General features: G+C 37.5%; 1 protein-coding gene across 6 annotated transcripts in view; it reads left to right on the top strand.

Annotated features, from left to right (window-relative positions):
• The window catches only part of NAV3 (neuron navigator 3), a 592,036-nt gene that overhangs the window by 400,798 nt on the left and 171,671 nt on the right, over nucleotides 1-19,567 (top strand). For all 6 annotated transcript variants that reach the window (XM_043561562.1, XM_043561563.1, XM_043561564.1 and 3 more), the window contains exon 9: nucleotides 13,204-13,319. In XM_043561562.1, the coding sequence (XP_043417497.1) occupies nucleotides 13,204-13,319 (116 nt within the window). The remainder of the gene's footprint in view (nucleotides 1-13,203; nucleotides 13,320-19,567) is intronic.

Here is a 19,567-nt window from a genome sequence, read left to right on the forward strand (position 1 = left end):
GACTATTTTATAATGTTCTTGAGTACTTAGTACAAGTCTGTATTTCACAAGATTTATGTTCATTTTCGCATTTAAACTTTATCATCAACAAATGAGGAAGAATGTTATCTCCATTTCACAAAGATGAAGAATCAGAGATTTCAAATCAGAATAGTAATTGCCATTTAAAGTCACAGGGCTGGTAGGGGTTTGCCTTTGAACTCAAATGTGCTTGGACCTATAGTATCTCCTTCTTTGTTCACTAGTTCTTCCTGCAAGAAATAGTTATTAGAAAGATTCTGGCCAGAAAAATGTCTATCATAGATTGCAGAATTCTTACCCACTTATGATAGGAAATGCCAAATTGCTTTCAAGTTGTGTGTGTGTGTATGTGTATAATGTATATAGTTTTGATATTTAAAGATAATTTAATAACTTCTATAAAATGGGAAGATTTATGGCTGAGAGTGATGTTTTTCTCCTTTCTTCACCCTGATTCTAGGTCATGCTAGGCTATTAATTATTACTTCTGGAACTCTAATATATGCTTCATAATACTCTTTGTTACAAATTGAATGTCAGAGTTCTATAAATATAATGTTGAGTTCTGGAAGCTAATGGATTTCATATTAGTCCTACTTCCTATACAATGCAAGCATGTTCTAAATTAAGTTTTTGTGACTCATTTATCTCTATAGTGTGATAAAAGTAGTTTTTAAGTTAGTATATCTTTATCCATTTAATGAGTGGATATAGCTGAAATCAAAAGTGGAAAATTTTAAGAAAGAATGTTTTAATTTAAAATAAAAAGTTCCCCATATTTAAACCTATTTGAATGGAATAGACTGCCATTGTATTAAGGTGGCTACCAGAGATATTTAAGATTTGGTAGAATGATGAGGCGCCTGGGTAGCTCAGTCAGTTAAGCATCCCACTCCTAATTTTGGCTCAGGTCATGATCTCAGGGTTGTGACATCGATTCCCACATCAGGCTTTGTGCTGGGTGTGGACTTTGCTTAAGATTCTCTCTCTCCCTCTACCGCTCATGTGCATTCTCTCTCTCTCTCTCTCTCTCTCTCTCTCTCTCTCTCTCTCTATATATATATATATATATATATATATATATATAAAAAGAAAGAAAGAAAGAAAAGAAAAGAAAAGAAAAGAAAAGAAAAGAAAAGAAAAGAAAAGAAAAGAAAAGAAATATGGGTGCCTGGGTGGCTCAGTCGGTTAAACCTCCAACTTTGGCTCAGGTCATGATCTCACGGTGAGTGAGTTCAAGCCCTGCATCAGGCTCTCTGCTGTCAGCACAGAGCCCACTTCAGATCTTCTGTCTCCCCTCTCTCTGCCCCTCCCTTGCTCTCTCTCTTTCTCTCTCTCTCTCAAAAAATAAATAAATGTAACGAAAAATAATAAGAGGTAGAATGACAGGTTGCCATTGTTTAGGTAAAGGGAAAACACCAAATACGTTTTCATTTATGTACTCATCATTCATTTTGCAAATACTATGTATTAAGAACTACAAAGATTTTTTTTAAAAGGCTTTGAGTTCCAGTGAGGGAAGGAGTCAAACCATAAGAAACTCTTAAATATTGAGAACAAACTGAGGGTTGATGGGGGGTGGGGGAGAGGGGAAATTGTGTGATGGGCATTGAGGAGGGCACCTGTTGGGATGAGCACTGGGTGTTGTATGGAAACCAATTTGACAATAAAATACATCTATATATTTAAAAAAAGACGTTGCCTTGCCCTCAGGGAGTTCAGTCTATTGGACATAATGATAAAATATAATAAAAATTAAAAATCATTGCTGTTATGGAAGTATATACAAGAAATAATGTAGAAGAGAGTAGAGGTTTGGGATGTGGGATTATTGAGTGGAAAATTCAGAAGAAAATTTGGAAAGAATCCATATTTTACTCTTGATTTTCAATCACTCTCTCCCTGCACATCTTATTTTCAGTTAGTCCTATTGGCTCTTCCCCCCGAAAACATACCCTCAACCAGGCATTTCTTTCCATTTCCACCCCCCTCTCCTGGTCCAAGTCATGTCACCACCAGTACTTACCTAGATTCCAGTGAGTCTTCCAGATTCCACTTCTGGCCCTTTCCAATAGCATTCTTCACACAGCAGGGGCTCTAGCCTCCTAAAAGTGTACATTATATATGTCATTCCAATTTATGAGACAATCTATTGGATTTTCACTACACTTGAAAACAATGAAACCCAGACACCTTGCCAAGACCTACAAGTCCCTACATAATCTGACCCTCTATCTAACCCACAGGCCACACTCATACCATTTCTCCTGTAGGGCACTAAACCCCTGCCTTCGTTCTGTTTCTCAACAAACTAACCTATTCTGCTTTGGTGCCTTTGTCATAGATAATCTCTCTACCTGTGACAATCCTCTTCCAGAGCAAAGCAGGCTACTTCTCATCAGATCTCTGTTTACATGCTGCCTCTTCACACAAGCTTTCTCCAGCCATGTAATCCAAAGAAACATTCAGTATGCCTTTTGCCAGAATTCTATGACATCATCTTCTTATATTTTATTCATAAAGTTTATTATTATCTGCTATTATTTTTAAATATTTATTTTGAGAGAGAGTGAGAGAGAGAGAGAGAGCACTCAAGCAGGGGAGAGGGGGAGGGAGAGGGAGAGAGACAATCCCAAGCAGGCTCCATGCTGTCAGCACAGAGCCCAATGTGGGGCTCGATCTCACGAACACTGAGATCATGACCTGACCAAAAACAAGAGTTGGATGCTTAACCAACTGAGCCACCCAGGCACCCCTGCTATTATTTTGATAACTTATTAATAAGTATGATTTCATGGCACCTGGTTGGCTCATTCGGTTAAGCATCTGACTTCGGCTCAGGTCACGGTTTGTGAGTTCGAGTCCTGCATGGGGTGAGCTCGAGCCCCACTCCCAATGAGCAAGAACCCTGCTTCAGGTGAGCCCCCCTTCTCTTTTTCTCCCTCTCTGCCCCTCGCTCACTTGCTCCCTCTCTCAAAAAAAAAAATCAGCCACTTCCAGCTATAAATAACAAGCCCATTGATACCAGCTCTTATATTTTTTATTTAGTAGTGTAATGCCCAGAACAGAACCTACCTACCATGGGCACCATGTGAAATTGTTGAATGAAACACCATCAACATGGTTTAGACTCACCTGCTATAGATGAATAGAATAATTAGCAGCAATGTATAATGAAACAGAGAAACTTCTGAAATCTCTTACCTCCTATAAATGAGCTAGATGGTTTAACTGAAATATAAACAGCTTTAAAATATTTAAAGAATGAAATTTTTTCTCTTCAGGACATTCATTCACTTATTTTGTTCTTCTTCCAGTAACTCCCTACTAAAATCTATTATGTATAAAACATGAGGATAGAGTGAAACATGACACATCCCAAATGTCATTTTGTTGTCCACAGTATAGTAGGCAAGAGACTGATTCAAAGATCACTACAAAATGAAGCGAGATGTCTAAAGCTCTCCAACAGCGAACCGGATTTGGTACATTGAGACTTCAAAACATGGAAAATTACTGCTAGGTGTCAGAATCAGAGAAAGTGGCACTTGAACTGGGTTCTGAAAGATAAGTGGGATTTAGGCATGCCGAAATGAGGGGGACAAGGAAGAAATTGCAAGACTGAAGGAACCATATAAACAGGATGAATACCAGATGTGTAAGGCAGTCAGCAAGTAAAATAGATTTCCTGGAAAATGAAGGTTGATTGGAGCCTAACTGTAACAGAAATTATTGAATATCAGGCCCTTACACTTGTGTGTGTGCACGCGCGCATGTGTGTGTGTGTGTGTGTGCGTGTGTACGAGAGAGAGAGAGAGAGCACAAGTGTGTGAAGCATGATTATGAAAATCGCTGTGTCTTCACTGTGTAAGTTAGATTGTTAATGGAAGACAACAGCATAGGTTAAAGTGCTCAATGGCTATATGAGGGAGAAATTTCCTGACTTTTCAGAGGTAGCTTTGTTAAGATTTGAATTAGAGGTCCCAATTACAGGAGGAAAGGAAAGGGAAAGAAGAGCGTCGTTCAGAAAAGCAGCTTTTCATTCTTCTTGTTCTTTCTTGGTATTCTTTCTTGGTTTGACTCTATGCTGTCTTCTTCAAACTTGTTTTCCTCACCTGGAGTTCAAAAGTTACTACCTTTGCTCTATTTTTAAAAAATGCCTCCCCTCTACCCACATGTCATTTTTCTTACATAGCTTGTGTATTCATCACTTTAGAGCTATAATTCCTCATGATGGTAAAGACATATTAAGTCAAATAGTGAAGTAAATAGTCAATTAAAGAGAAAAGAGAGACGTGTACATTTTTCCCAAACCTCAGTCTTTTTAGCAGCCCCCAATAATTTTCAAAAGAGCTATTAACCAGATTCTTAACTTGCTATTTTAAGGTCCACCTTCTTTTCCTTATTTTCTGACCACTTGTAGTAAATACCAGGAAAACAGTGCATTGGATATAAAGCAAACATCTTAAGGCAAAGGGAGTAGAATCAGGAGTGGGGGTCGTTTGCACTTGCATGCACATTTGTGCACACACACACGCACGCACACACGCAGAAAGAACCCAACACATAGATAAGGCAAGACACTGTTATTACAGAGAAGAAAACCATCATGCATCTTAAACCTATGAATTAAATATAGGAAGAGACCCTCTATACACACTTGAATTGTAAAATTAGGTCAGTAAAGTCTGAATGCAGAGGTTTCGTTTTTTTTTTCTTCACAAAATGTATCTTATACAACAGCATCATGGGTTCTCAGGAGACATTTTTGTTGTAGCCAGTTTTTGTGAGAGTTCAGATTTGCCTAGGAAGTGACAAGAAAAACTGACACTTGAATATACTACGTTCTGAAAGGTAAAGAATGCAAAACATTAATTTTGAAAATGCTTACGCACATGGTTTTAAGTTTGGCTAATTTGTTGAACCAGTAAACTGAGTAGGAGGAGCTGTGAGTATACCAGATTGAAATGGAGAGCAGATAACCATCATGCAGAAAAAGCTTTTCTAAGCCCTGCAGCTACTATTACAGATTATGCTGCAATTGTGGTTTTATGTGAACTGGGCATAATTGGTCATCAGTACAAAGTGCAGCTTATTGAATGCCGGCCTTGAGAGCTTGTCTTTTGCTAGGTTTGAGATATATATGTGCATCGGGTAGCAGTTTAAACTCCTTCGCACAGCAGTATTTTTAAGATGGAATATGGAGACACCACTAGAAGAGGGCCTGTTGTGTGGGATAGTGCTAGGAGCTGGCATTCTCTCAGCGGAGAAGCTTCATCAAATACCTTCTGTAGTTGGCTTATGAGGTTTGCTGCCAGATTGCCCAATCAAACCACTGCTGTTTCTTCTTTCTATATTTTATTTGCTCTTGGAAAAATGTTAAGCTTACAGAAAATTTGCAAGAATAGTACAAAGAACTCCCATACATACTTCACTCACGGCAGCCAGAGACTTTTTCAAGTTTCACTGATTGTCCCAGAGATACCCTTTGACCAATTCAGGGTGACTGTTGTACCAAGTTGGCATTTCTGCCTATTTTCCCTCAATCTGGAGCAGTTCTTTGATCTTTGCTTGACTTGCATGATGCTGATGTGGTGAAAATAAGCATTTGTAGACTGTTTCTTAATTTGGGCTTGTCTGATATTTGCTCATCACTAGATGTGTATTATATATTTTTATTCAGAATGCCACAGAAGTGATGCTGTGTTTTTCCCATCGCATTCTATCAGATAGCAACAATACTGATACTTCCCATTTTGGTGATGTGAAATTTAATCCCTCGATTAAGATAATTTTGCCATAGTTTTTCACTCTAACGAGTTTTCCCCGTTTGTATTCAATGAGTATTTTTGTGGAAAGGTATCTTGAGACTCTTTGTAAAAATTCTATTCCTGGATCTCCTTTACCTCTAGGATTCAGCATCCATTGAGATTTTTTTCCATAAATTAATATTTTAGTTGAGTGGAGGTCAAATGACTTCTAATCCTATCATTCCTTCCACATTTCTGCCTTGGGTTTCTTTATTAAGAGATGCCCCTTCTCCTTTGCCTTTTCCTTCTCCCTCCCCCTCTTCCCCTCTCTTCAAATTGTATGGATTAATGGATTCCCATTGTATTAAGCGGATTCTAACCCATTGATATGACTATTTTAATGCTTAAATTTTCTCAGGTTTCACTACTGGGATCCCCTTCAAGCTGGCTTCTGCCCCATTATTCTTTGAGAACTTTATTTCTTTTCAGCTCCAGGTGTTCAGGCTCATCTTGTACTCTCCCTATCTCTTGGCTGCAGCTTTTACTAAGGAGTCCTGGTTTCTTTTTGTAGAGAGTGATATTTAGAAACCAAGATCTCACTGCTCCCTGGTTTCCTAAATGGTAAAATATATGTAGGTACACACACACACGCAAACACACACACACACACACACACACACACACATACTTATATCATTATTTATCTCAGTGTCTGTGAGCTATCTATGATATATATACACACAGACAGATAGTCCTCCACTTAAAATGGAGTGAAAGCAAATACACGCTGAGCAGAAACCATACTTTTGAATTTGGTTTTTGCCGGGGCTAGTGATATGCAGCACTGTCCTCTCTTGTGATGCCCATCAGCAGGCGGAGCCTCAGCTCAGTCAGCCAGCAATCACAAGAGTCGGCAACCAATGCATTGACAACCGTTGTGGCTCCATACGACTGATCTGCTTTTCATTTTAAGTACAGTATGCAATAAATTACATGAGGTATTCAGCACTTTATTGTAAAATAGGCTTTGTATGAGATGGTTTTGCCCAACCGTAGGTTAATGCACGTGTTTTGAACACATTTAAAGTAGACTAGGCTAAGCTATGATGGTAGGTCAGTTAGGTATATTAGATTCCTTTTCAACTTACAATATTTTCAACTTACAACGGGTTTATAGGAATGTAACCTCTTCATAAATTAAGGACAATACATAGATATGTATGCATATACATAATACATAATTTATGTATATGTATATACACACACACATACATACATATTTCCTTTCCATACTTGTATTTCCTTTTGTTAACTGAGAAACTTGGCTCACATTATTCTCCATATATCTTCTTATTTGCTCAACCCATCCTGAAATAACAAATTTCCCATCCACACTTAGTACTCTTCCTCCTGACTCATTTCTGTCCTTGGCCCTAGGTGTCACCTGTCTGCCTTCCCAACAGGAAGGAAAGAAGAGAGCAAAACCATGGTGGTTTTAGAAAGATATTTACTTTTCTTTGCCCTTGTTTGATTTATAAATCAAACTATTAGACTATTAATGTTGCTGTCTCAACCCAGCTGTATTTGTGCTTACATGTGTGACTATATCCATATTAAGATGAATCCAGGGGAGGATATATTTTAATATAAATTAATGAGCAAACACTCATATTTATGATATTTGAAATTTCTAATTGATAGTATCTAGGACTTACTGCTGAAGTCCTTTGAGTGGTACATATAATAGCTTCTTTTTTGTAAGAGTACAAATTTAAGGTAGTAAAGAGTAAAGAATAATATTTAAGGTAGATCAGTAGCTATTGTCATTTTCAAATACTGTGTGTTATTCACTTAGTGACTGAAGTATCTGTCAGCTAAGGAGACCTCAAGTGTACTAAAATAGTGTCCAGAGGCATTTGAATGGTGTTAAACTGGAGGGTAGTGGTTAATAGAACAGTGTTTAGAGGTAGCCAGGGTCACATATGGGATAACTAGCTACCAGCTTGTTATATAAGGCAAATTATTAAACCTCTAGAAGCCTGAATCTATCTACAGCACCTATATTATAGGTGTCTTAATCTGTTTAGGCTGCTGTCACAAAAATAGGCCTGGTGGCTTAAACAGCAAACATTTATTTCTCATGGTTCTGGAAGTGGGGAGTCTAAAATCAAAGTGCTGGAATTTCCAAGTCTGGTGAGAGCCTGCTTCCTGGTTCACACATGACCATTTTCTCACTCTGCCCTCTCATGATAGAAGGGGTGAGGGAGTTCTCTGGGGTCTCTTTTAAAACAACACTAATCCCAGGCATGAACGTTCTACTCTCAACACCTAATCAGCCCAAAAAGCCTCCACCTCCTAATACCATCATATTGGAGATTAGTTTTCAACGTAAGGATTTGGGGGAGGAAACAGACATTCATTCCATAACAATAGGATTGTTGGGACATTTAAGTGAAATGCCATCAGTAAAATACCAGGCATAGTATTTGGCACATGGTAAGTGCACAGAAACAGGAAATCGCTTTTGTGTTAATCATCAGTGAACTCTACGCTTTTCACCGCTACCACTCTTAGTAAGAGATACTAACCCTGAGAGCCTGGCTTGTTAACACTCTAAATATGGTGTTTTTGCAATGCTATATTTGACAGTTTCAGTAGGTACTTGCAACATGTTGACCATGTTGTAAATACACAGTAATTAGTCTGCGCAATTCAGGTCTTTTAAATATTTTACAGGAACATCATGACACTTTTTTTTTCCTTTTTCCAATCAGAATGAGGAAAATGTAGTATCAGTTTATTTAGGAACAGTGAATGATGCCACTGCATTATTCACTGTGTCTGTCAAAATGAACCCTTTGATTGGAGAACAGTATTGATTCTGAAGTCTTCATAAATTGTTTCATGAATCAACCCCAAGCCCTTTTATTTTATCAGAGTGAAACATGCACAAAAAGAGAGGACATGTTGGGAGTCTTCAGAGATTTAACTGCACTTCTTTGATCATTTGTATAAAAGTTAAATCTTTACCAGTTAGCAGTGATTGCCCCTCTGGAGACTAGAGTTAAAATTTGAATCCACTCTAAAATACAATGAGTGGAAATCTGGAGAAATGGATGGTTTGTAACATATGTAGACCAGAGACCTAGATCCATTTACATGCATATATGAAACGAGATGTCTTGTAGGTCCTTTTTATAAATTATTTAAAATTTAACCCTTTCCCTGTTCCTTTCCTTGATCAATCTGCTTCCCTATTGTTGATAATATAGGTAATACCATGGAAAATACTCCAAAGAACTTGAAAATAAGGTAAATAAGATTGTATCCTGTCAGGGCGTGTGGGTGGCTCAGTCGGTTAAATGTCCGACTTTGGCTCAGGTCATGATCTCATGGTTCGTGAATCTGAGCCCCTCGTTGGGCTCTGTGCTGACAGCTCAGAGTCTGGAGCCTACTTCAGATTCTGTGTCTCCCTCTCTCTCTGTTCCTCCCCTGCTCACACCATGTCTCTCACTCTCTCTCAAAAATAAATAGGATTAAAAAAATCACCTCCTGTAAATTAAAATAAAAAAGATAATAAAGCAGGAATCAGCCAGAAATACACACTGACAGATTTTTAAAAACCAAAATAAAATGAAATGTTCTAATAGATCACTGAGCTGTCAGAAGTGTGCATGCTTAAAAATATATGTATATTTATTTATTTATTTTTGAGAGAAAGCAAGCACACATGAGCAGGGAAGGCATAGAAGGAGGGAGAGAGAAAATCCCAGCCAGGCTCCTCACTGTCAGCACAGAGCCTGACATGGGGCTCAATTCCATGAACTGTGAGATCATGACCTGAGCGAAAATCAAAAGTCAGACGCTCAACTGACTGAGCCACCCAGGTGCCCCTAGTAGTGTGCATACTTTTTATAAGAGCCTCAGATAATAGGGCCTGAAGACAGCTGATGGAATTGAGTACCAAGTCTCAAATGCTGAGGAAGATAGCTACCGTCAGCTCCTGAGCAACTTTTTAAGATCTGTTTATTCAGAGCAAAGCAGAATTTCTACTCTCAAAACACATTCAAAATACATTTTTACTTGATACAGATTTTTCTAGAACTTTTGTAACTAGCATGATCACATGCATTCAGGCTCCGGTAACAGCTACTGATCTTGTTCTCGTAAGAACCAATTGGCATTGGGCTATGGCCAGCCATCAAAGTGAACTACTTAATGTGACTCAGCTTCTGAGAGATCAGTCTATGAATACTGAGTCTGCAGGACTATAGGCCAATCCTGGCTCACAGCCAGTTCACCAAGGCACCCTGCCTTTCTGAGGCTTCTTGGCAGACAGCCAGTAAAGTTTCCCTGGGGTCTCCAATCTCACTACATACTCTCCATTTAAACCTCTTCAGCAAGTAATAAATATCCTTAGAAAACTTCAGCGGATTTTAACCCTTCATTCAGGGACAGCAGGCTAAGGAACAGGTCAGGGAGGTGTAGTGGCCCACAAGAAATAAGCCCAAGTAGAAGAACCGACTGTAGTGGGCTTTAGCATTGAGGAAGGTGGGGCTATCAAAAGACAGGGGATATAGGAGAACCTGGAGGCCAGAGAAGAAAAGAAATGAACTACTATTATTAGTAATAATAACACTTGAGTTCAAATTACTTTGGAAGGCACATATTTTTCTTTCATACATGAGCAAACTGAGGTTTAGGGAGGCTAAGTAACTTAGCAAGGTCACATGAGTTAACTAGTTAGTTAGAGACCCAAGTTATACATTGCATATACCATTATACCATGCTTCCCTCCATATGCTGTACTCTAATACTATTTTATGATGATGGCTAATAAGATTTATTCATTTATTTATCTAATATTTTCTCAGTGCAATACATTGCGAGACCAAGGCTAGGCGTTGGGGTACAACGGCGAGCTTAAACGTGGGCAGTGGAGTCTAGTTTGGGAGATAAACATTGATCAAATAATTAGATTTTGCATTGGAAGTGTACGAAGTACTGTCAAGATAGATACAGAGAGTAGATAAGTACTTACAATTTGGGACTTTACCTGAAAATTAGAGATGGTTCTTTAAGAGTTACTTGAACTGAAGGGAGAGACTTAATTGGATGAAGAGAGAAGGAAAGTAATGGAGTGTAAAAGCCCAGTTGAGGCAGGGGGCTATGAGAAGTGGGTAGAAAATTCGTGTGACCACAGAGACGAGAGATAAGAAGACTCACATGCAAGATGGTACTGGAGAGGCAGACAGAGATCAGACCACACAAAGCCACCTTATAGTTTCCCTAAAGGTTTCATCCAGGATACCATGAACAAGGGACATTACAAGTTTAGATTACAACAAAAGATTACAAGTTTAATTCTGTACATGATAGATTTGAGATATCTTGTGACAATTAAGAAGTAATGTCAATTAAATAGCTGTGCTATACATCTGGAATTCAGTGGAAAGTGCTGGGTTAGAGCTAGAATATGGAATTCATGTGTGGCTAGGTAATCATGAATACAGTGAATGTGCTTGAGATCATCTAAAGAGACTACAATGAAAACTGGAAAAAGCTTAAGATACTGCTTTGAGGAACCCACAGTTTTGCCCTCTGTATCCCCTTCTTTTCACTACCCAGAACCACATTTAATGATTGGGTAAAAGAGAGCAAAAGAGGGGGAAAGTGGCATCCAGAGAGAATGGGGAACAAACTGGAAAGTTTTTGTCATAGAAGCCAGGGTAGGATGACTTCACGAAAGGAATGATGGTCTGCTGTTCTAAATGCTGCCAAGACATCAAGGAAGGTGAAGACTAAAAGGCGTTGATTTTAGCAACATTGAGGTCTTTACTTGCCTTTATGTTATGTCCTTTCACTTGAACGGCATATCCTCTTTCTTAATTTTGCCATGCTTTTTATATTCAGTTTCAAGTTAGAATAAAATAAGGGCAGTCTGCTAGAAATCAACAGAGGCCATTTATATGAATTCTCACTTAGCTCTTTCTTTTGTATATTAATTCCTATATATACACATTCGTTCATACATATAGGATAATGTTTTCCACGATTTCTTAAAATCCTAATGAGCTTTTCAGAGTTTCTGGATATGTCATTTCATATAAAGTATTGTGGATATCAGTGGTTACACTTTATTTTCTCTCAAACAACACAAGGACTTAGAATAAAAGTAACATATTAATTAAACTTTGATTCAGGGGTACTTGGGTAGCTCACATGGTTAAGTGTCTGACTTTTTTTTTTTTTTTTTTTTTTTTGGCTCAGGTCATAATCTCACTGTTCTTAAGTTGCAGCCCTGAATCAGGCTGTGTGTTGACACTGCAGAGTTGGTTTGGGATTCTCTGTTTCCCTCTGGCTGCGCCCCTCCCCCCTGCTTGCATAGATGCACATTCTCTCTCTCAAAAATAAATAAATAATACATAAATAAATAAATTTTAAAGAAATTGATTCAGGAAAAAAAAAGCTTACTGAATTCGTCTTTCACATTTTTGAATATTCTGTATAGTTTTTAAAAGTGAGAAATATTTAGTGGTCACTCACCATGGTCCAAACCCAGTAATACAAATGGGACTTCAAGGTTGCCTCCTCCTGTACTTAGTTCATCCTCTAGTTTTTGTTTTTTTTTTTTTTTAAGATGTGGTGGTTCGGATCAAATATATGTGGATTTTGAAGCTGCATCAGGAAAGATCATGCCTCTTAAAACATTTGCTTGTGCATAAAAGAAGTAATGCATGAAGATTAGAATATCAAAATATATGCAGTCCATCTGTTGTGTACTTTTATCTGATGAGACCTACTCTCTACATGTTAATCACACACACAAATACATAGCTGCGCACATATACACACACAAATATAAAACATAAGATAGATGAAATTTTAATAATGAGAATTTGGTTCTGATTGACTTTGGCTTTTCTGAAATTGAGACATTATAGCGATGTTTACGGCTCAGAACAAATTCAACATTAATTTTTTACTTACACTTTCTGTTTTAGGATATATTTTCTAGAATTTTCATGAAAAAAAACTATAGGGATGCTTTCAGTATTTTTATTAGTTATTCTCACAAGAGTGCAATTTAGCCAGACTTTATCTAAAACTGCAGAAAAAGTTGGATCTTTTCAAGTTTTGTGCTTCCCCCCAAATGTAACTATTGGTAATTACAGGCTTTCAAATGTAGAAAAGGCTAAGAAATATGATAATATCTCACTCCTACTTGGGTTGTATATGAAAATAAGGATTTTCTCTTACAGATAGTTTAGGAATGTCGTCGTCATAAGGAAGTGCTTACTTGCCTTAATAGAAAACTTGACTTCTGCTTGTACTACAACAATAGAAATGTTGACTTCTGCTTGTACTAGGGAATTTTGAGTCACTGATGACAGCAATTGCTATTTGTTTCTGTCTTTTTGGTTAATTTCAGATCACATTCAGAAAACGAAGGCACCTCTTTACCATCTGCTGACTCCTGTACCAGTCCTACTAAGATGGATGTATCATATAATAAAACTGCTAAGCAGTGCCTAGAGGAGATATCTGGTAAGTGACCTGACTGATGGGTAGGACAGACCTCAGAATTTTTGCAATCTCTCCATAAGTCTTTTTAATAAAAGTCATATCTGTGCTGTACTGTTTTTTCTTAAGCATAAATGGACTGTGTGCATCTTATGCATCAGAGATTCTTAGATATTTGTCTACTTTGCTCAGGGTGATCTCTTTGTTGTTCTGTGAAGAATTTTGTGAAGAATGGTAGGGCTTTTAGAGGCTGAGGTCTTCAAGTCATTGTTGCCCTCAGTCAAGTTCAATATAATCATAGAAAACCTGGGGAAGCTTCATTGTTAATAAGACAGCCCTTGAATATATTTGGAGATTTTAAAATGTGTTAAGGATCAGATGTCAATACAGATGTTCCATGGCCAATCCCATCCTGTTCTGTCTTTAGTTCTCTACTATTTAGAACATTCCTACACAATGGCTCCAAATGTGTATTTAGGAAAAATTCTAATTATGGAAATATTTCATTACATATAAATAATGTAAGGAAAAAACATATATACAATTTGTTAGGTTTGTAAGTATATAAAACCAGCTTCTCTGCTTTAATCCAGTGTGTTTTTATAGGACCCAAATGAGTGTAGGCATATATGGAAGGCCTTTGGTATAATTATATTATATATATTATATATATAATATATATTAATTAATACTAATATATATAAAAATCTGTATTCATGAGCAACTAAAGAATTTTTTAGAAAAACATACTAAGGGGAAAGAGTTTGAGGACAGTTTTTCTAATTCTAAGAGTAAGAATTCATAGAAGTAGAGGTATTCTCTTATTCCAATAAGTTTCTGGTCAGCCTTTATATATTCTGAAGAAAAAAAAAATGAAAGAACTATTTAATTTTTTTTAAAAATGCTCTAGTGCTCAAAAGATTCAAAATATTGTCCTGAAGTTCATGAAAATAAACATATTAGAAATTTGGGGGTTAGGGGCGCCTGGGTGGTGCAGTCGGTTAAGCGTCTGACTTCGGCCAGGTCACGATCTCGTGGTCTGTGAGTTCGAGCCCCGCGTCGGGCTCTGGGCTGATGGCTCAGAGCCTGGAGCCTGTTTCCGATTCTGTGTCTCCCTCTCTCTCTGCCCCTCCCCTGTTCATGCTCTGTCTCTCTCTGTCCCAAAAATAAATAAACATTGAAAAAAAAAAAAGAAATTTGGGGGTTAAAGAGCTTCTTTGGCAGAAGCTCTTTGGCAGATTTGAACACTGTGGCAGGCATTAGCCATTCCTGCAATATCCACCAGTAGATATTGATCCCGTTGACAACACAACATTATGAGGGTTCCTTTGGAATCATCAATGGTATCATCAGGCATCAGAGGTTTTGTGTGAATATTGCAATGGGCCAGTTCCGGGTAGAGGTAGATATGGTAATGCTAAGACATAGCTATTGGGATTGTATTTACAGAATTTTCAAGTACTTGGGGGAAGTTTTGGCTTTCCCATAGCTCCAGATAGTCTCATAATGAGAATGATGATGCATATCTGTATTGTGACTAGATATTTTTAAAACCTGGTGTGGCATGGAGATGCATATACTTCACACATTTCTTTATTCATGAATGTCTTCAGTTATGTATCAGTATGCCTATGAAATACCAGAGCTCAAATATGTAGGATAAAATGCTTTTATACAGTTTGAACTTTAGGTTTTATGGGAATTTCACAAAGGAACATCGTTTCTTTGAATTTAATATATCACTGAGTATCTGTTTAAATAAATAATCCACATGTGAATTTTTCCTCCAGTTCCTTACTCTGTCCATCATTTGATCATTTCTTTCACATTTTTAGTTGATATTTCCATTTAACGTTCTGATGTTTTTAAATATAACACTTGAAAGTGGGGGGCACCTGGGTGGCTCAGTCAGTTGAGCGTCAACTCTTGATTTAGGCTCAGGTCATGATCTCAAGGTCGTGAGATTGAGCCCTGTGTCAAGCCTCATGTGGGGCTCTGCAATGAGTGTGGAGCCTGTTTAGGATTCTCTCTCTCCCTTTCTGTGTGCGCCTTCCCCACTCGCTCTCTCAAAGTAAATGAACATATTAAAAAAATAAATATAACACTTGAAAGTGAAATATAAAGTAGACTTTAACATAATATAATAATTTAATGTATTTATCACAGGATATAATATTATTTTGCATTTTTATTAATTATTTCTATAGAATAATAGATTCAAGTCTGTGATTTAGATAGGAATAAAAGAAAACAGCATAAATGGTGAAATGAGTCTTTCCTGATTGTGTCATTTCTGTTAACATTTGTTTAAAATGATAATAAAAATAATAAAATTTATCTCAGTGCAAGCTTGGGATTTCCCAGAACAAAGATGATATTCATTTATGATTAGTAGGGTAAAAATTGAGTACTATAATTTGAAGAACACAGATGAGAGTATACAGGTAGACCAGTGATGAGAGAATGATTAGCATCCCCTGGCCTTTCTTCCAATGATCTTGTCTTCTAATCCCTCCTGAGCTACTTATTTTCACTGGCACACCCTTGAGCTGAGCATCATCAGAATCTGCGGCTTCTCTATCAGTTCACTTCTGTGCACCCCATTCTTACTGATTAAATCCTAGCTTTTCAGTGGTCTTCCTATTGTTCCATGACTCTACCACTGGTTCTGCTAGGATTTCTAAATTCATTGATCCTACAGCTTTTTACTGACCCTCACCAAACTCTTCATATTCGTTCTTACCACCCCCCCCCCCTTAATCAGCTGAATCCCTGTGGTAACTGAATGCAATTTGACTTTTGCATATACTCTTTACTGTTCCTCCTCTCTCACTTCATTTGATGAAATCACAGACCTGGTTACATTAAACTCTCCACTGGTTCCGTACCAGAAGTGAATGAACCTGGAGAAAAAAACATGTCCCATGTGGATGTGATTCATTTTACATTTATGATCACCAACCTCAAATGAGTATTTGTTGCTGCCGAGCAATCATTCTGTATTTCCCCAGTCCATTCACTCTTTTTTTTTCATCTAAGACCCCTCTCAAGTTCTTAGATGATAATTTCATGCCTTTTCTTCTCAAATTTACCATACCAACTCTCCCATCCTCTAACTTATGACCTTGATGTTGACTTCACTGAAAAAAAAATTAAAGCAGAGAGAAAATAATTTTATACAACCCTGCCATCACATCTACCTATACACAACATTTATACCCATTCTTACCACCTTTTCTTGGATTACTTTCTCTTCTACCTCTTTAAGAGCTCCCTCTACACCAAATGGTTCTCTTTAGTCCTCAGGATACGACATCTCTCCAGTTTCAATTTTTGAAAAACAAAAAAACAAAAAAAAACAACTTCTCTTGACCCCTCCTTTCCTTCTTTCTTCTCTTCCTGATTTCTGTTGTTGCTACTTACTACATTCTGGCTGCTAGAGAAACCATAGACCTCAAAATCACTGGAAATTATTACCAAGCCCACAGAATATTCCTTTGAAGACAAAATGAATTAGGGGAAATGAAATGTTCTAGGAAGTAGAGAAAATAATTTTGGCCCCTGCACTGTCATTATTTAGCTGAATTGTTCCTTGGTTTCCTTTGTGTGTGTGTGAGGGAGAGAGAGGGATGACTGTAATACTCAATAAACTCACAGGATTGTTCTAAAATACAGTTTCATTCATCCATCCGTATTTTCAGTAATCTTCACCTGGTTCCATATACATGCCAGTCTTTCCAAAGGTTGGGAAGACAAACATGACTAAGACATGAGTCCTCCTATAGAAGAGTAAGAATTAAACTTTAACCCCACAAATAATTAGATTACTAGATGCCTAGGAACAACTAAATTAGCTGTAAAGAGTTATATAGGGCTTAAAATAAAATTCTAGGAAGAAATAACTTCAGTAAAAACAATTTGAAAAATGAAATTCTACTTACCTTATTATTGTCATTAGTTTCTTATTGTAAAACTGGGCACTCAATTGACTGAAATCTTGGTAACTTGCTGGTTTTCTATAATAAAAAATATCAATGCTGTTGCTGTTGTTGAATTCATACTGCTAATGGTTGGTGTGGCATCCTCCCTGGGGAAGAATTCTGTTCTGTTCTCCAAGGGAGGTAGACTTAATGGTATAGAACTCTGATGGATTTAGTCTTGGCAGGATAAGATCCAGGTTTTGTGAATTTTTGAAGCCTATGCAATTTGAGGGAACCTGAAAATAAATGCAAAAATAGAAATATAAAATTACATGTAGTATTTTAGGAAGTATCTTAAGCTGGTTAGACCTCTGTATCTTAAGAACCTTTGGCTTCACAATAAATACACCTTGATGTCCTGGTGTACTTTTGCCTGACCAGCCTCCCTTACCCCATCTGCTAATAATAGCACCTTAATTTTTTTTTTTCTTTTTTGGTGGGGGAAACCATTGTCCTATCAATCAATCACTGCCTAAGTGGCTCAAGTGAAATTGACCCAAGCAGATCAAATCAAAACAATCTTTTCCCTTGACCACAGTAACTCTTTCAGGAATGGACATGTGACCCAATTCAGTTTAGTCAGAACTAATGAGAATAAATCTCAGAACTTTCCCTAACACTGTTAGAAAAGAGACACTGTTTATCCACGAGACCTAAAGCTATGAAAAGAAGCTGGTAGCTGCTGGCAGTTACCTTCATCCTCAAGTGAAACAAACATTGAGAAAACGGAACTTAGAACAGAAGAGAATGAGCTCAAGGTCATTGTAGGGGATGTCTGAGCCTCTGTGAACAAGCCATGCCTGATACTATCCTTCCCTCCACCCCTGCACTCTTCCTCAAGGGAAAGGAAAATCCCCGTTTGTGCTTAAACAATGTGAAAAACATCCCTATTGCATGACCTACAAGATGTATGACACATAAAGGTTGGTGATACTGTTAAGGAGCAAACTTGAGTGGTTCACACTGAAATGCAGGTTTGCTAGAGACATTCACTAAGTCAGGAAGCTTAGGTGTTTACACTTTGATCTACACAGTAATTCACATAAAGCTATATAAAACACTGTCTTTGTGATTAAATGGTACTGGAAGTTAAATGTAGTTAAATTATGGTGTGAAGAAATGTATCAGAAATGAATAACAATAAAATGGCATACTGAAGAAAACTCAAGATTTTTACAATTTGGAGACCTTATATCCCTCTGAAGTCTTTTACATATATCATTCAAGTGTCCTATTATTTGTCATTTTCTCAAGGGAAAAAACCTAATGATATTTACCCAATCTAATAATGGTGGTCCCATTAATTATTACAGTCAGGTGGAATGTTATTAAATAATTTGTGGCAACAGGTGAACAAGCTTCTTGCTTCCAGCCTATCCTTTTTTTTTTTTTTTAATTTTTTTTTCAACGTTTTTATTTATTTTTGGGACAGAGAGAGACAGAGCATGAACGGGGGAGGGGCAGAGAGAGAGGGAGACACAGAATCGGAAACAGGCTCCAGGCTCTGAGCCATCAGCCCAGAGCCCGACGCGGGGCTCGAACTCACGGACCGCGAGATCGTGACCTGGCTGAAGTCGGACGCTTAACCGACTGCGCCACCCAGGCGCCCCTCCAGCCTATCCTTTAAGATTCATGCCACAGCCTTGATACTGTAAGTCCAGCCAAAATGATGGTTCAGATATTATTGTTTTGGCTCGGGTTTCATTCTTACGTTCATTGACAAAAAGAGTTTGGCCTCAGAGACCATCCCATTCATTGAGTGCCAAGAGATCCTGCCAAACATAAAGGGAGCTTTATTTTTTAGTCCACGGGAATCATTCAGAAAAGATTTTAGTTTAGTTTTTTTCTTTTTTTTTTTATATAGGTTCACACTTGCCCTTTTGTATGTGTGTGTGTGTATGTGTGTGTGTGTATGCGCATGCGTGCACACACACATAAGGCTTTTTACCAACATGTATAACATTTGTTTAATGCCCTTTTTAATCTTTATCTAGAATTTATATTCAAATGAAAAACATTGAAAGATGCCAGGCTGACTTAATATTAGCAAAGCTGGCATACCATATGTAAAAAAGTAATAAAATAATTTGACAAATTCAGGAAATCGTTTTAGACGTAAGGATTTAAGTTAAGCAGAAGGATAAGTTAATGGTTACATGTGTTTTCTTTTCGGACGTACCAGACTTTGTCTTGAATAATGGTCAATATCTGGTATTTAAGACCTTTGTAAATGATCACTTAAGTCGCATTTTTCTTGAATTTTTGTAAAAATTAAGAAATCAAGCTCAGGTA

This window comes from Prionailurus bengalensis, chromosome B4 (assembly GCF_016509475.1).
Source record: "Prionailurus bengalensis isolate Pbe53 chromosome B4, Fcat_Pben_1.1_paternal_pri, whole genome shotgun sequence".
In the NCBI taxonomy this organism is placed as follows: domain Eukaryota; kingdom Metazoa; phylum Chordata; class Mammalia; order Carnivora; family Felidae; genus Prionailurus; species Prionailurus bengalensis.